This window comes from Haliotis rubra, unplaced genomic scaffold (assembly GCF_003918875.1).
Source record: "Haliotis rubra isolate DU_JTF1 unplaced genomic scaffold, ASM391887v1 Scf533, whole genome shotgun sequence".
Taxonomy (NCBI): Eukaryota; Metazoa; Mollusca; class Gastropoda; order Lepetellida; family Haliotidae; genus Haliotis; species Haliotis rubra.
The window spans coordinates 277,710-295,000 of NW_025767228.1; the positions used below are offsets into that span (position 1 = coordinate 277,710).

The following is a 17,291-nucleotide window of genomic DNA, read 5'->3' on the forward strand; positions in this document are numbered from 1 at the left end:
TTTCTAAAAGAAGTAATGATTTTGATAAGTTTTAAAGAAAATGGTCTCCATTATTCCCTCTTTTTGAACCTGTTGGCTTTTAACCAAACCTGTTAATCAAAAGAAATAATGATTCTGATACATTTTCATTAAAATGGTCAACATTATTCGCAGTTTATTAACCTGATGACTTCGGCTAACTTGTGACATTTTTACAGGTTTTTATTGGATAACCCAGATTTATCAGCAATGTATACCTGCCTACGTATATATATATATATATACGTACTGTATGTACTTTGTATACTTGACCTGGGAACAATAAAAAAAGAAAAGAAAAGCCTATTGGCAACCGAATCGCAGTAATACCCAGTGCCATTACTGCCTTCCAATTATGCATTTGTAAATTTGCATCTACGTTTTGCCTTTTACATCCAATACAATCTGTTTGGGCAGATAGTCTAGCCTGATTATTTCCTTGAAAAAACACCAAATAACCCACACGCACAAAAAACCAATATCAGTGTTTGGTTTATCACTGAAATGAACAGCGACACACTGACACGTTTCATTATAAATTTCGATTTGTACTCCGTCAATGTTCACGTGTACATCACGTGTACAACTCATGCTTGGCCTGCACGCACCAAATTCACACGTTATGAATAGAATAATCATTTTCTAAATCCATATACAATCATACAGCTTGTTACCCAAAACGATATCACCCCATAAAATGGAATATTCCCTACCTTTTTAATAGAAATAATGGGTAATGACATGTCTGAGCGTTTAAGACAGTTATTTCTTAAATATTAAATGTGGTTAACGTATGTCTTTGTAAAGCGCCTAATATCCACCTTACAGATGCTTATTGGCACTAAGATTATATACTATTATATACTTATATACTATTATATTATATTATATCATATACTCTTCACACTTTGCTAAGGATCAAATCATGTATTCACCAGAAAACTATTATGTGGGGTAAAATGTTGTTAAATATCTAAGTTTATTGTTAGCATGGATCCAAAGTTTCAGTATGTCATGGCATCTTGTGGATCCCATACCTGCTATTGACAGGTGTAGTCTATTTGAAAATGACTCGTCCCATGATTTGCAAAATGGTTGATTGGTGCCATGAAAACCATTCTTATAGTCACTCATGTATCAAGTACATTAGGTTAGATTAAAGTGGTTGTTTGCCTGAAGGGGGTTACCATATTATTATTTATCCAGTTTTAAATGGATATAATTTCTAATTTAAATCTACGTTTACGTGAAGTTGTGAATTTTTGTGATCCTTATCAAAGTGTGAGTAGTATATAACAGATACCTCCCAGTCTCTAACAATCCAGTTTGACATATGTGTGTGTCATATCGACGACACGATAAGTAACACTGACGGAATCTCCATGACCAGTCATCATTGATGTAGTTATGCGCATTACGTATTTAAAAATAACGCCTACAAAGTCTGTGATACTGATTAAGTCTCGTTAAGTTAGATTCAATTACACTATTTAAATAGTTCACGCAAGACAAAAATATCTTTACTTTGTTATCTTACATGTTAATAGATCATTCTCAAATAGCTCTGTGGTTAAAGCGTTCGCTCGTCACGCCGCAGACCCGGGCCCACTTGCACAAAACGAACTTAGCGCTACGACTATCTTAAAGCCATTGTTGGAGAATAGTAGCTACAATAATTGTAGTACTAAGATCGCTTTGTGCAGGTGACCCCCGGGTTCGATTCCCTACACGGGTACAATGTGTGAAGCCCTTTTCTGGAATTTTGTGAAGACGGCGTAAAACCATACTCACTCATTCAATCATTCAACCACTTCAGCTTTTATCTGCAAACATCACGACTAAATATTAGCATCACACACTCTGCACCCAATAAAGTGACGTAACCTTCAGTGAAACACAAATGCTTAAACGATTAGGCTATCAAGCCCGTAGTTGGACTTCCGATAACAGTCGACATACACCGAGCATGACATGCTCTCGTTATCAGAGGCAGTAGGAGACTATTTATATCCTTATCTGTGAGACTAGCATTCAACCTAGAGAACTCCAAATCAACATGTTACCACTTTATGTAAGTAAATATATATCTCTAATTCAGTAGATTTATGGTACATACCATAATGCTATTATGAAGTAGCACTGGAACTACCATTTGGTTAGCTAAATCAAATTGAATGCCATAAGAAACTGTCTAGCGTCTTCAGAAAGCGTCACATATCTCGAAGACTATTCGTGACCATATTTCCAATATTTCCTGTTTAAAATACAAAAGGAAGTCTTTCGTTGAATAAGAATCTAAGGCAAGAGCAAGAAAGAGGTCATGTCCAATTTCAACAGGTCCCTTCGTTTTCATGATACCATCTAAATTATCTATAACAGTGCACTGAGAGATGTTTGAAAAACCTGAAGGCGTTTGAGTGGTAGAAGGAGTGACGCAAACTGTCTACATAAAAGCGGTTCCCTTTCATGCCAAAACATAAAGTTCTGAATTGTCAACTTAATGGTAAAATGTTCTGTTCCTGAAAGTAATTCCGTTGAGATTAGGAGAGAAATTCCATTTCTGCAAACTTATAGGAGTTATTGGACTAACCACCGGGTCAGAGAACGTATATACCTGTTATTTGATGGTGGTTTAAATTAAACAAACAAAAATGTTATTCAATGAACACGAGTTTAATATGATTGCCTTATCTGTGGTTAGGAACTTAATCTTGAAGTGTCTTTGCGACCGGTCTCAGTTTAGCATTATACTGACGTTTGCACATTTTTCGTGAAATCCTTTTAGTGAATTAGTGAATTTTAGTGAAATGTTCAAATTGCCCGTCATTTTATTTGATGCCATGAATACCATCTGAAACCGCGTAGACTCCAATGAAGATTTTTGTATAATCTATATACAGTGAAACCTAACAACACCGGCATTTTCTTTCGGTCCAGTGGAGTGCCGATTTAGACAGGTTTCACTGTACAGTAATGATTGGTACATGTCAATACTTCGGGGGGCGGTGTGTGTGTGTGTGTGTGTGTGTGTGTGTGTGTGTGTGTGTGTGTGTGTGTGTGTGTGTGTGTGTGTGTGTGTGTGTGTGTGTGTGTGTGTGTGTGTGTGTGTGTGTGTGTGTAAGCCTAGTGGTTAATGCGTTCGCTCGTCACGCCGAAGGCCCGGGTTCGATTCCCCGCATGGGTACAATGTGTGGAGCTCATTTCTGGTGTCCCCCGCCGTGATATTGCTAAAAGCGGCGTAAAACCATACTCAGTCAGTCAGTCAGTCAATACTTCGGTCTGACGCCTTACCAATAAATACAGAGGTAAAACTTCTCTTTGATCATAAGAAACGTATGCTGCAAGCAGAGTCGACTGTACGAATCCGACTATATATTAAGCATCTGTTAATGAATCATCGCGAAAAGTTGTCTTCTGCACCACAGCTGACGTCGGAGTGAGAAGGTTTAAGACTACATTGAACTGTATTCAAGTTCTAACGGTGTGTCAGCTCGATGTGAGAAGGAAGCCAGGGGATAGGGATTGGTACCCACGGTCAAAGGTTGACAAGGTCATTCCCACAAAGTCAACAACACCCCACAACAACCCAACGCTACCCAACCCAACCCAACCCAACGCAACCCAACCCAACCCAACCCAAACCAGCCCAACCCAACCCAACCCAACCCAACGCAACCCAACCCAAACCAGCCCAACCCAACCCAACCCAACCCAACCCAACCCAACCCAACCCAACCCAACCCAACCCAACCCAACCCAACCCAACCCAACGCAACCAAACCAAAACAAACGCAACCAACCCAAAACAACCCAACCCAACCCACCCAACCCAACCCAACCCAACCCAACCCAACGCAACGCAGCCCAACCCAACCCAACCCAACCCAACCCAACCCAAGCAAAACCAGTCCATCCCTAAAAGGTCGGCTAGTTGTTAAAGCGTTGATTGCCCAATTGTATGAAGTCCATTTCTGGTGTCCACCGCCGTGGATTATTGCTGGAATTTTTCTAAACACCCAACACACTCAAACCTTCTCACACCAACCCTGACTTCCGTTTTGTGTCGAAAACATCATGGTTTCACATCAAATGTACGACTGTACACACCAAACTGCAGAAGTTTGTAAACTGTATCATGAAACTATTCATAATATGCTGAACATCATTGAAAACGCACCACTTGTAAAAGTTCAGATTATTAAAAGCACGTGTAAGGAATTGATATTTTTTGAGTGGATTATAACAGATGGACGGCTGACAAAAACAACAACACAGAAAAGACGCTCATTCATCGAAATGTTCCACAGTCAGAAAGGATCAAACACACGTGGGGTCAAATCGAAAAGTCAATATCGCGTGTGACCGCCATTTGCATTGACACATGCAGTTCAACGTCTCCTCGTTGAGTCAATAAGCGTCCGAATAGAGTTCTTGAGGATGGCATTCCACTTCTGCAGTAGTGCAGCCTCAAGTTCCCGGATGTTTCGCATCTGTTGTCGCCGCGAAAGACTTTGCCCAATTTCGTCCCACAAGTGCTCCATGGGGGATACATCTGGCGACTGTTCTGGCCAATGAATAACCTGGATGTGTTGCTGGGCCAGATACTGCATGGAAAGTCTTGTTGTGTGTGCCCGTGCGTTGTCCTCTTGAAAAGTATAGACATCTTGGTGGTGATTGAAGACAGATACGATGCGATTCTGAAGAATCTGCTACACGGTAATAAAGGGCGTTAACTCTCCCTTGACAGACATGAAGGCAGTCCTGTGATTGTAATTTATTCCACCCCAGACCATGAGATTCCCACCCCCAAAAGGTTTGTCTGAACTACACACTCATCAGCATAACGTTCACCACGTCTACGCCAAACACGTAATCGGCCGTCAGCATTACGTAGATGAAGACGTGACTGGTCAGTGACTACCACACCATGCCATTGTCGTAACCTTTACTGAAAATGACTGCTAGCCCATTGTATACGCTCATTACGGTGTCTGTCAGTCAGAATTGGTCCAACGTAAGGACGTCGAGCATGGAGCCCTGTAGCGTGTAGACGGCGTTGCATGGAGTCAGCGCCGATGACCCCCACGTCAACCTTGAACTAGTGCAGCAGTCTTGGCAGTCGGGAGTGTTCAATCACTGATATGGACATGGTCAATATGGCGATCCTGATGGAGCGTCGTAACACGTTGTTGCCAAGGTCACTGGAGGTCACGGGTGTTGCCTGTCTACTGATGTCGTCTATGAAGCCTAACGATGGTGGAGTGGCCAAGTCCACGTTGTCGAGCAATATCCCTGCTGCTGGTGCCAACCTGAATCATGCCTAGTGCACATTCTCTTTCGTGAGGTGTTAACCTCGGCATCTCTGTCCTCGTTTCACAATCGTTAGTGAAGCAATGAGAATCGGTTCTCATACACCTGCTTTTAATGTCACAGTCAGTATGATTTCAGAATGAAATTCGCGCTTTTTTCATGGCGTGGTTGCATGTTGATGCATTTTTGAATTAAGAGTCATACTGTGGACAGGAATTCGTTTCTAAAGCATTTCTTCAACTGGACATGCCCTTCGACTTCATGTTAGTTATATTCATTGATCATTGTCATGCTGAAATCCATCTTGATGAAAATATGGACAATTTTAGACTGGTGCGTTTTCAATGATGTTCAGTATATATACGTGTTGAAGCCCGGAGAAACCCAGAACCGAGTAGTCAGTTTTTGGGGGGATCGGAGAGCGTTATCTCCCGGCTTGCTGCTCCACACCGTCAAACTGGTGACGTGAAAATCAGGTCGTGGATGCCATCGGAAAACTACAGCCGGACAAGACTGCCCCGTACGCGTTATTGCACTTAGTAACCAGTTCATTACTCCGCCGGAACTGAAGCAAGAGTTCCACGCTGCAACTGGGATACGACTTTCCTGCAGCACAGTACGTCACCGACTCCGTGAGGCTGGACTGCAAACAAGGCGTCCTTATCATGGCGCTCTCATGTCACAGGCCCACATACGGGTTCGTCTACAGTGGTGTCAACAACGTCAGGGCTGGCTGGCCTCCACGTCGATGGCGTCACGTCATGTTCTGTGTCGAGTCCAGGTTCACTGACGGACGCAAACGTCGTAATACTATCATGGAGCATAATTCCTTCGGTGCAGGGAATGTTTTGGTCTGGGGAGCTGTTTCCTAGGATAGGAGGACGGATCTTCTTGTTCCCAGTAACCTGACAGGACAGCGTAACGTCAACGAAATCTTGCGCCGCGTTGCTGCTCTGATGGCCCGCAGTGTAGGACGTAACTTCATCTTTAAATATGATAACGCAAGACCCCATACGGCTCATGTTTCGGTTGACTTTGTCAGACAACAAGGCATTGTGACACTTCCGTGGCCTGCCAAATCTCCAGACCTGTCGCCCATTGAACATTTGTGAGATGAGTTGGGTAGGAGAGTTCGTGCACGGCCCCCAGGACGTGTTAATCTCTAGGAACTTGGTGTCGCGCTTCCAGATGAGTGGCAGCGGATGCCTAGGGCAACGGTACGCCGTATAATCTCCAGTATGCCCGCCTGGTGTCGCGTATGTGTTGCTGTATACGGTAGTCACACTCGATATTGACTTAAATCCTACATGTGTTTCACATTTTTGGGAATATAAAGCATCGTTCATAAACAAGTTAGTAGGGTTCCCTTATTTTTCGTTCTCCTACTTTCTACTTGGAACAATAATTAAGGGAGGCCCTGTCGTCTCCGTGAAGGAATGAAATGGCCAGATTTGTTGCATGATTCACAGTTACTGAACGGAGACAGCAAGCTCAAATGTGAAGTATGCAGTCCACGGTGACACATTTTCGTCACATACGTGTCTATAAACACCACAGTCGAATAGTTCATTTATCGGGTCCAACGATGGAAAAGGACTCCCAAAGTGTAAATGACAGAATATGGTAATTGCATGCTCAATAGGCATGACTGATGCTGGTTAATCACCAAATGCAATAGAAGACATATCAGGGGATATTTTGAAGTGACACCCCGACGGATCCAAATGCAAACGGATGGCGTTAAGATTAGGGTAAATAGAGGAAGACGTAGGAAGCTACTCCAGTGAGTGAGTTTAATTTTTCGCCGCACCCAGCAATATTCCAGCTATATGGCGGTGGTCTGTAAATAATCTAGTCTGGGCCAGACAATCCAGTGATCAACAGCATGAGCATCGATCTACGCAATTGGGAACCGCTTATACGTGTCAACCAAGTCAGCAAGCCTGACCACCCGATCTCGTTAGTCGCCTCTTACGACAAGCATGGGTTACTGAATATCAATACTAACCTGGATCTTCACGGGTCGGAAATTACTCCAAGGCAGGATACGCCAGGTACCCATTTCCGGAAAATTTCGTTGAGGATCAGATGTTCATATCTGCCCCAGAACCGATGATGGATGGTCAATGTCAAGGCTGCCACATCATTCGGAATTTCGACTTGAACGATGCCTCCTTTCAGAGGGATGTGGCAAACTGGCGCCTGAGCTTAGAGGTCGCAAAGAGCGGCACTGGAAGATGCACCATGTTATTTAATGATTCGAGTTCTCTTTATGCTTTGAACATGGAGGACACAGTGGCTGGAGATTGCGTGGAGAGACGTACTCACCGGCAGCAGTTCAACAGCAGGAAAGGTATGGTGGCAGCAGCATTATGGTGGTGGGGCGTGGTGGGCGAGCTGCCGGGATCGAGCTCACCTGTGACCTGTTGTAAAAAACCTTGGAGTCAACTTTGTGTGCAGACTCTTTCAGTGTTGTCACAACCCCTAGTGTACAGTACACAACCCTGTGTACACAGAACCCACGAATCCGTTGGTAAATGACCAGATGGTGTCCAAATGAATACATGCAAACACCTAGTTACGGGTACAGCAACGTGCAGTATAAAGTACTATGACTATGTGTCCCAGTCCACCCAACTGTGAATGGGTACCTCGTAAGGATAGGAGAGCCACATTAACTTGTGACTGCACTGAGTTGTATGATCCCCCAGGGAGTTGAGATTGACACCCAGTGCTCGAGAGAAAACACAAAGCGCTGTGGGTATGATAGACTAGGCCCGATTCTGGAAAAAGGCTCAAATACAAGATATTGAGGCATTTTTTAGTAGGATTTGGTATCCAGGCTATTTCACCTATTTAAAGGGTGCTGATAACGAAAAAATAGGACACCAAGCTGAAAAAAGTATGTCATCACCTGTGACTGTATATCTATTTTCTAATTTGTTTAAACCTGACACTTTTTGACATCTAAAGAGTGCCAATCACGAAAAAAGGATACCAACTGAAATATATTGATTATGAACCTCATAATTGAAAAACAATATGGCCGCCAAATCGCCTTTTCAGTTGACAAATATACTGAATGCTTAGATTGGTATATGATGAAACATAAATGACCACTGTACAATTAAAATGTTAATATTGTTGTCACCACAAGATATAGAACTGCATTTCTTTAAAACCAATAAAAAATGGATTTTGTTTATAAAAATTATTTCATCAAAATTGTCATAAATTATTTGGAAAAAGCTGTTAGCAAAACGTTTTAGTTGTTACATACATTATGAAACATTACTGAGCACAGTTGTAATTGTTTTGAATGTTTTTAAAAAGGTGGTAATTTGATAATTCAAAATAATGAACGGCCACTTTACTTTTGATGACAGCCTTTCTAAGACATGTCAAGTTGCTGGTGCAATTATTGTAAGTATTCCTCCTTTTACATTGGTATTTTAAAAACTAGTGTATATCTACTTTCGATAAGGGCAAATATAAACAATAGAATGAATAATATACTGCATTTTCAGTTACAAAATGTAAGTGAAACCCTCATGTGCAATCCTATTGACTGGAAGAAATGTATGTTTTGTCAAGACGTTAACGTGAAACAACATCAGCATTCTCTATTCCGTGTTGACATTTAACACCAGCTCTGATATTCTGGACACTTCTTGATTTGACCAGGACTTGGTGTATGTGACCTAATTGCTCCCGAGGCTAAATATCATTTACCCTGTCTTAGTTCCTTTAAAAGAACTACGTCAAAAACCAAAAATGCTCATGACTGTAACACAGACCCACCAATGGCATGGTTGACCTCTGAGTTGCGTTATGATAGATACATCATCTCATACTGGTGTTGGGGTTGATGAACAAAGTGCTGTCAGTTGCATACCAGACAGTGTCTACATGTTCCCTAAACATTTGTATGTACACTTCATCCAGTAACGATATCCAAAGCTCCTGTTCAGTTGTTTCACAAAGCAGGACATACTTTACGTTACAAGCAGGTCTTGCGACTTGACACAACCATTAAACACGCTGGTTCTGTGATACCACTAAACCTCATACCAAACAGATGAACACACAGCTGAATAAGGTTTTCTCTCCCAATGCTACAGATGCTCACGATGCAGTTTCAAAGGTAGCTGGCTGCTGTGAGGATATAAAAGTTTGGATCTTTCAGAGCAAGCTGAAGCTGAATGAGTCAAAGAGTGAATGTCTTCTCGTAGGTTCTCAGCATTGAAGGGCTGAGACAGGAATCCGCGAATTCCACTTTGGAGACAGTCGTGTTCCTCTGTCGTCTGTGGTCAAGAATCTTGGGGTCACTCTGTGACTCGGATCTTTCGCTTGCCTCTCATGTCAATAACCTTACCAAACCCCGCTTTCCTGTCCTCGGGAATATTGGTAATGTTCGCAACTGCCTGACAAAGCACTCTGTTGCCACAATGGTCCTGTCGCTAATTGTGTCACGGCTCGACTATTGCAATTCCCTTATGTCTGGGGCAACTAAACAACAGCTTAACAAACTACAACGAGTTTAAAATACTGCAGCAAGGATTGTTGCACTGACTAGGAAATCAGAACACATCAGTTCTGTTCTCCACACACCTTCACTGGCTCCCTATGGAACAGCGTATCAGCTACAAGCTCCTTTGTCTTGTCTTCCAGTCTCCGGTCGGGTCAGGTTCCTCCCTTCATATCTGATCACCAGCAAGAACTCTATGGTCCCAAACCAAAACCCTGCTACATGTTCCCATGGTAAAACACATCCCACTATGGGGAGAGAACATTTGCATATTCAGCCACTAAATCCTGGATCTCCCTGCCCAAGTACCTGCAAGACTGTGAATCATTGTCATCGTTGAAGACCCAACCCAAAATCTTTCTGTTCATACTTGTCTTCTCTGTATAACTTCTCTCATCTCTCAGACATGTGCGCTTAGAGCATGTATTGTGCATGGATCTATGCTTATGCTGTTGATCACTGGATTGTCTGGTCCAGACTCGATAATATACAGACCGCCGCCATATAGCTGTAATATTGCTGAGTGGGGCGTAGAACTAAACTCACTCACTCACTGTTTGTTAATGCATGTACGTGTATTTCTGGTTCTTTTTTTTCTCAGTTCAGCTGTCTCTGGGTGATATATGTGTCGTGCCTCCTGCAAGGTGGATGGGCAGGTAAGTCATACAGAGTGATATATTCTATCCATCAAAAGTTTAGACTCACTAGTGGAAATGTAGCCACTTACTTAAGTCAACTGTTCTAAACTAGATTTCGCAAAATATTCCATACTGTTAAAAGGTACTTTTGACACATGAACTGATGTATTGTAAAACAAATTCGTCCCGTGTTAGGTATTTATCTTACCGAATGTTTAAATATCACATTATGTAAATATTACATTAAGGCAAACAGAAATTCAGTAATATATTTCGTCGATCCGAACCACTGCTTCACGGTTTACTGACTGCTGGGGATGCATACTTTTTCTATGGGGCTTGGTTTAAATACACACATTTACATATTTACACGCTTATTATACAGTCTTGGGAGGTAGTATTCCAGCGCACATAGCTCACCTAAGGACATTAACGTTGGTTCCAGAAGTCTGTTCCAAGGAAGGGTCACTCAGTTCATAGTGCGGACTGAACTGAAATATCCACGCCAATCCCTAATACGAAACCAATATTGAGGTGAGGTGAGGTGAAATTGGGTTTAACGTCGTACTTGAGAATATGTGAGTGTATGTGTGGCTGCTTGTACTAGCCCTGACTTAAGCTGGGTTTATAGTGCTAGCACACGGAGATACCAAGCTGCAGTGAAGCATGAATACCCCACTCAGACACATTATACTGACTCCGAGCCGACCAGTCCTTGTTGTACCCATTAATGCCGAGCGCCAGGCAGGGACCAACAAGTACCATATTTTAACGTCTTTTGGTATGACACGACCGGGGATCGAACCCGCGACCTTCCGCTCTCCGGGCGGACGCTCTAACCACTACACCACAGAGGCGGTACCAATATTGAAGTCATATAATGCAGATGATACTGTGATGTTTGACGCCTTATCTAGGAGCTAATATTCCACAGTTGTACTGACATTTCGAAGTTTTTTAAACTTCAATGATAACTTTATACGACAAACAGGCTCAAAGTATTATTTCAATTTATCAGATTTTGAACTTATTAATTTGTGACCTTTGGATCAAAATAAAAAAATCAGATAATCAGCGCATCGGTAACTGATCAGAGGCGGTGATTCCTTTTACTCCACTGAGCTGTCGAAATCGCTTGATATACAGTATATATGAAAACATTCGCTTCCCAATATACTTCCGTACATAAAATAAGCACCACCCTCTATTTATTTATATTTATATAATTAATTTTGTCTGAAATGAAATATTTTTAAAACAGGTGTTTTTCTGTCCTAAAACAAGTTACCTCATTTTGAAAAGTGAAAGTAATAATTTATTGTTATGCGGCCTATAAATTCGTTATTTATTGTGAATGGATGAAGGTTTGTAAAGTAAGATTTAGGAATGGTTACAGTCAAACTAAAAACCGTAAAATTAAAAAAACGTAAAAGTTGCTTTCCAAACAAAACAAACAAATCTTAGCTGTAATTATCAGTATACGGCAAGGAGAAATGTTTATTCAGTACAATAAACTCAAAATCATCAAAGATTTATTCCAAAATCATATTAATGTGGCCTTTTCTGAGGTGGCTCACGAGGTACACTCGCCAGTTGTCGCAACACGTATTCTTTGTTCAGAGGGAGAGCCGTTATAACAGGTGAAGGATACGCACACCTTACCTTTTCGCGAACACCTGCGCTTCATAGCGTTTCATAAACACATACTCAGACATATTATTACCCTTAAGATAAATTTGTCGAGTTCTGATTGATCTATAGCCAAAGCGTTCCAAACCATGTTGGCGGATATGCCAGGGTGACACGTGACGCACTACACGTGTTGTACGAATGACCTTGACCTTAGATGGAATGTGGCTGCCAAACGGCTGATCGCTTCGAAATTTTAGAGTTGGCGTATACAATATTGAGTATAAACAGTAATAAGATTGTTGCCCTAATTTTTCTTATTTGTTTGTGTCAATAAATATATTTAAAAATAAAATGTTTTTGTATTTCACTTGTCGTTTTACAAAACCTCATAAACTAAGCCATCCCGAGTTATCTCCCCTTATGACCGTTCAGGAAAAATCATTGTGAAACGTTTTGCGTCTCATTCTGCCGATGATTGAATGATGTTGTTTAAAGATAAGCTAAATAAAACAAAATATCTTAAGGGTGATAATTTCGTGACACTGTGTTTTGAAAGGGTGTACGGGACTGTCAGACCCTAGTACATTCCGTATTTCCTTCGGCTGCGCCTCGCCCCGTCAAAGTTTAGCTGCGCCTTAGGAAATACAGAATTTGCAAGTTGGTTGTCTGGCCCTGACTCGACTGTTTACAGCCCGCGTCGTACAGCTGTAATGGTATTGAATGCGTCCTCAAACAAACACGTACTCATAATAGAGTCAACTGTGCAAAGGACATATTTCTGGATGTGGAAACGGTTTTGTCTTTTTTATTTGAATCTTCTAATTAATGAACATCCGTGCTTCATACATGCCAAAACCTTGCTATCGTGTTGTACCTGAATGTCGACAACTTGCCATGTCAAGAAAAGTTCATTTTCAAATCAGGACAAAACCTGTAGTGCACAGAATGTAATTACTCACTTCATACACCAATGTGTTTGTGCAGTCCAGTATGCTTGGATATGATCGCATGTCATTGCCAAAACCTTGCTATCGTGTTTTTCCTGAATAATGTCAAGAAAAGATCATTTTAATAATAATAATAATAATAATAACCAATGTGTTTGTGCAGTCCAGTATGCTTGGATATGATCGCATGTTTATAATAATAATAATAATAATAATAATAATAATAGGGTATTTACATAGCGCTACATCCAGGTACTAATACCCGCTCATGGCGCTACAATACTATAGGAGAGAAAAAAATAGTTAAAACTATTTACAGAGAAACAATTGAACATAGAAAGTCTAGTAATAGGCAAGACGAAAAAGTGGGTTTTAGAGACGATTTAAATGTGTCCAAAGATTCAGCATTCTTGATGTGAGTGGGCAAGTTGTTCCAGAGACTGGCGGCTGCGTGTTGGAATGATCGTTTGGACCGAAATGTTACCAAATTGTCCTTGGATTCAGGTGGTGCTTAATTAATGTCCCTGTGTATATGTCATCTATTGGTTTTGGTTATCCAAATGGATGTCCCACAAGGAGTCACGCAAGCTAAACCAGTCATGCTTACGTTATGTCAACCATCGACGTTAACGCTTGTCATTTATTTCCCAAAAATACAACCATTGTGCTTTCGGCTGCCCTTCAACTAAAGTTCAACGTATACGTCATTGAGTGAGAGAAATATCAAGATAGACGCAGGTCGTGTGTGTTTTAGATTGCTCTGAAACCAACGCTCGCGGATACATTGTTGGTACAATTTTTACTAGGGCTGCGCAGTATAACCGGTTTACCTTTTATTTACCGGTTCAGACATGAAAACGATACGTATTGGGTTGCGCTGATCGAAAACCGGCATTTTGACATGCATTCGGAAAAGTTCGTAACACTCGGAAATCTTCGGATATTTCCGTTTGTTCAAATTGTTCTTTTCCTTATTTCATTTGTGCCAAATATTATTTACATTTTATCGTATTTTGTCATGAGTAAAAGTTTTTATTAAAGCTTAATCCAGCCTAGTGATTTTGTTGAGATTTTGCTTTATAGATCAAGCATTAACTCGATTATAATTGTTTTGTAAAAGCTTTTTGCAATGTATTGCAATACAGATCACAATATATGCTTTCGCATCGCAATATATAGCAATATGAAAATTCTCTGCAATACCCACCCCTACGTTTTACCGGGATCAATATCCACAAGAAGGGTAGTATGATCAGATTGTTAAGAGAGACTGCGATACGCCTGATAAACATCGGGGCGGCTGAACGCGACGTTTGAACGACAAATACGTTTGTTCATGAATTTGTTCAAAATTGCCTCTGTTCACCCAGTAGAAACTGTGAACCAGGTGAGATAAGCCATTATAAGTTGTACGCCTTTTTAGTGTCACCCGAGCCGGTAGGCGAGGGATGACACTGCTAAAGAGGCGTACATCAGACCGCATTACCCAAGATAGTAGCATACAACGTATTTGTCTTACCGCCATGTTAAATGTACAAAAAATCATTTTATTTTATTTCAAAGATCGCTACCGACTTTATGAAATGTAAACAAAATGGCGTCTGCCTCTCGACTGGATTTTTAAAATCAGTGAAACATGTTCTGACAAGCTTAAAACTGCCATAAAACATGTTAATTATGTTTAAATTGAGTGTGCAAACGATTCAATGTATAGAATAGTTTGAATAAGGAAGAGAAAGACGGTAAAATAAATGTGTACACAGTGAACTAAGAAAAAGCTAATCGAACGTTTTACGAACTCCGGGCACTGCATGCGTCATATTATGACGTCATACGATTGTTAGCGATACAGCTTTTCGGCGGTGAGTTGTGCGTTTACCGTGGCAGCGGGTAATAGTTTTTCCAGTTGTCACCCTCCTGGGAAGGGTGACGGAAACGTTTTAAAGCGTCATTGACCAATGAAATTAAAGTATTTTACATGAAGGTAAGATGAATGACTATTAACCTTCTAGCACCTTATCCGGGTAATAATGTCTGTTATGATGCATGCACTTAGAGCATATATACCCGAGCGGTGTAGCGTTCAGGGCCGCCTTATTATTATTACATCTGGTGTCAGACTTCTAAACTATTTGTTTTATTTAACTTTGTACTTATTCTATTTTTACTTACATTTATGTAATTGGGAAATACGATCATATCAACACAATTGGTACCATTTATACCACAATCTCTGTGAAGAGGCCCAGGTGCTGAGAAAGGACAAGATGTAATGATATCAGGAAATATACTATAGTTTGGCTTTATTATATCCATTCGGAACTGCCGGTTGATATCTGTTTAAGTAGAATGTTCATCTGACTGGACGATCCCTGGAAAGGTCTGACGTACAAAAGTGATTGAGTGAATGAGCGTGGCTTACGCCGCTTTTAGCAATATTTCAGCAATATCACGCTACACCAGAAATGAGCTTCACACATTGTACCCATGTTGGGATTCGAACCCGGGTCTTCGTCCCTGAAGATTATAATTGTTTTCGTGATATTATTTTATCTTATTTATTTATAGACGATTTAGTTTTGGTCAGATACCCTCATTCTGACCGTGACCACTGATTAATGGTTTGTTTGGTGAAAACGCGTGGCACATCACAATAACCTTTGTTTGTTAAACGCAATGTATTCTTCAGCTATTTCGACAGTTGCACACAGTCCGATGTATTGCCTTTTAAAGGGTTAACACTTGGAAATTTTGAGTGCTATACAACAAGACATCTATAGTTTACCACCCAGTTCACATTTCCCAAGGTATCAAATCCAACAATCGCAAGTGTACCTTTGGCCTTTGCAATATGAGCAGGGTGCCGTTAGTCTTTCCAGACGCATCTAATGCTATTGTTAGCCACTGTCAATAATATAATGGCGCAATATATATGTTAAATTATCAGTTATCTGTAAATTCGAAAGGAAAACCTAGATTATCTGCTAATCGAAATCGCTTATTTACAACGTCAATGTCTGATGTCTCCGTCGTCATATTGCTGGAATATTGCTAAACGCTGCTAAACGAGTGATAACACTCACTGTGTTAGGTGTTTATTATGGCCGACCTTATCGAGTCAAAAGTCCTATTTTAATAAGTACATTTACGATATATATGAGTGAGTTATGTTTTACTGTTATACTGTTTTACGCCGCTCTTAGCAATATTGCACCAATATCACAGCGGGGATCACCAAAATACTAAATTAGTACCATATATTATCGTAGAAATAAAAAGCGAGTTTGACATTTTAGAAACTCTTTCTGTTCAGTTACTTCATTTATGATTATATTGATGGTTAATGATTATATAATTACGTACAATGTGTTGTTAGTTTCAGAGGAGAATGACAGATTTGACCTCCGATGCTTCTCATGTCTTGATGCCAAGGATCCGATGTCATGCAATGCCTACGAAATATGTGGTGCAGGGGAGGTAACTGCTAATCTTAAGTGTGACATCCACTAACGAAGTCCAATACAGGCCATACCTAAACTTCAGTTAAAAAAATTAGCAACCCATAAAAACGTTTAGCAAGGTGTCACACCATAGCATTTGTCGGGTATTGTCCCAAGGCAGAAAGACAGTGCATTTCGAGATGCAATCCTTGAAACAGTAACGTTTGGTTCTGATGTAAACACCACTTGCTTTCTTCATGCAACGATACCCAAGCTTCGGTAGGCATGACGTCACAGTGCATGACGTCATAATATATGACGTGTGAAGCTGTGACGTAAACAGTGATGGGGTGGAAACATAATTTGAGAGTTTCCAGGGCTTCGGTCACGGCTCACACAGAAACACATAATACCTGTCTCCGCAGTCACGTCCTTGTTTGCTGCTGCGACCGCAACGACTGCTACTACTTCGTAAGGATTAGATGTATGGATTATCAACTTTATTACAACAAAGAGGCTAGAAATGTGCCTCCTCATTCTATCCTTAACATCACTTTTTTGAGAATCTATTGTAATAAAGAAGTTGTTCATCCATATATCTCATCATTACGCAGTAATCCAACTTCTAAATGCATCTCAGAACCGTAACCTAAGTTCGTGGATAACCTTGATTCGTGGATCGCGGTAATTACCATGCCTTCTCGCAAATTAAGTCTTGTATGACGCCATGACGCGGTACTTTTGATGTACAACCCGCGGGTGGCCACAGTATTACTAC

The 17,291-nt window shown here is 40.9% G+C and overlaps 1 protein-coding gene across 1 annotated transcript in view; it reads left to right on the forward strand.

Annotated features, from left to right (window-relative positions):
* Positions 1 to 2,016: 2,016 nt before the first annotated feature.
* LOC124253166 overlaps positions 2,017 to 17,291 on the forward strand; it is a 28,615-nt gene continuing 13,340 nt past the window's right edge. The window contains exons 1-3 of the mRNA XM_046686882.1: positions 2,017 to 2,089; positions 10,458 to 10,512; positions 16,450 to 16,550. Coding sequence (XP_046542838.1) covers positions 2,075 to 2,089; positions 10,458 to 10,512; positions 16,450 to 16,550 — 171 coding nt within the window. The 5' untranslated portion in view covers positions 2,017 to 2,074. The remainder of the gene's footprint in view (positions 2,090 to 10,457; positions 10,513 to 16,449; positions 16,551 to 17,291) is intronic.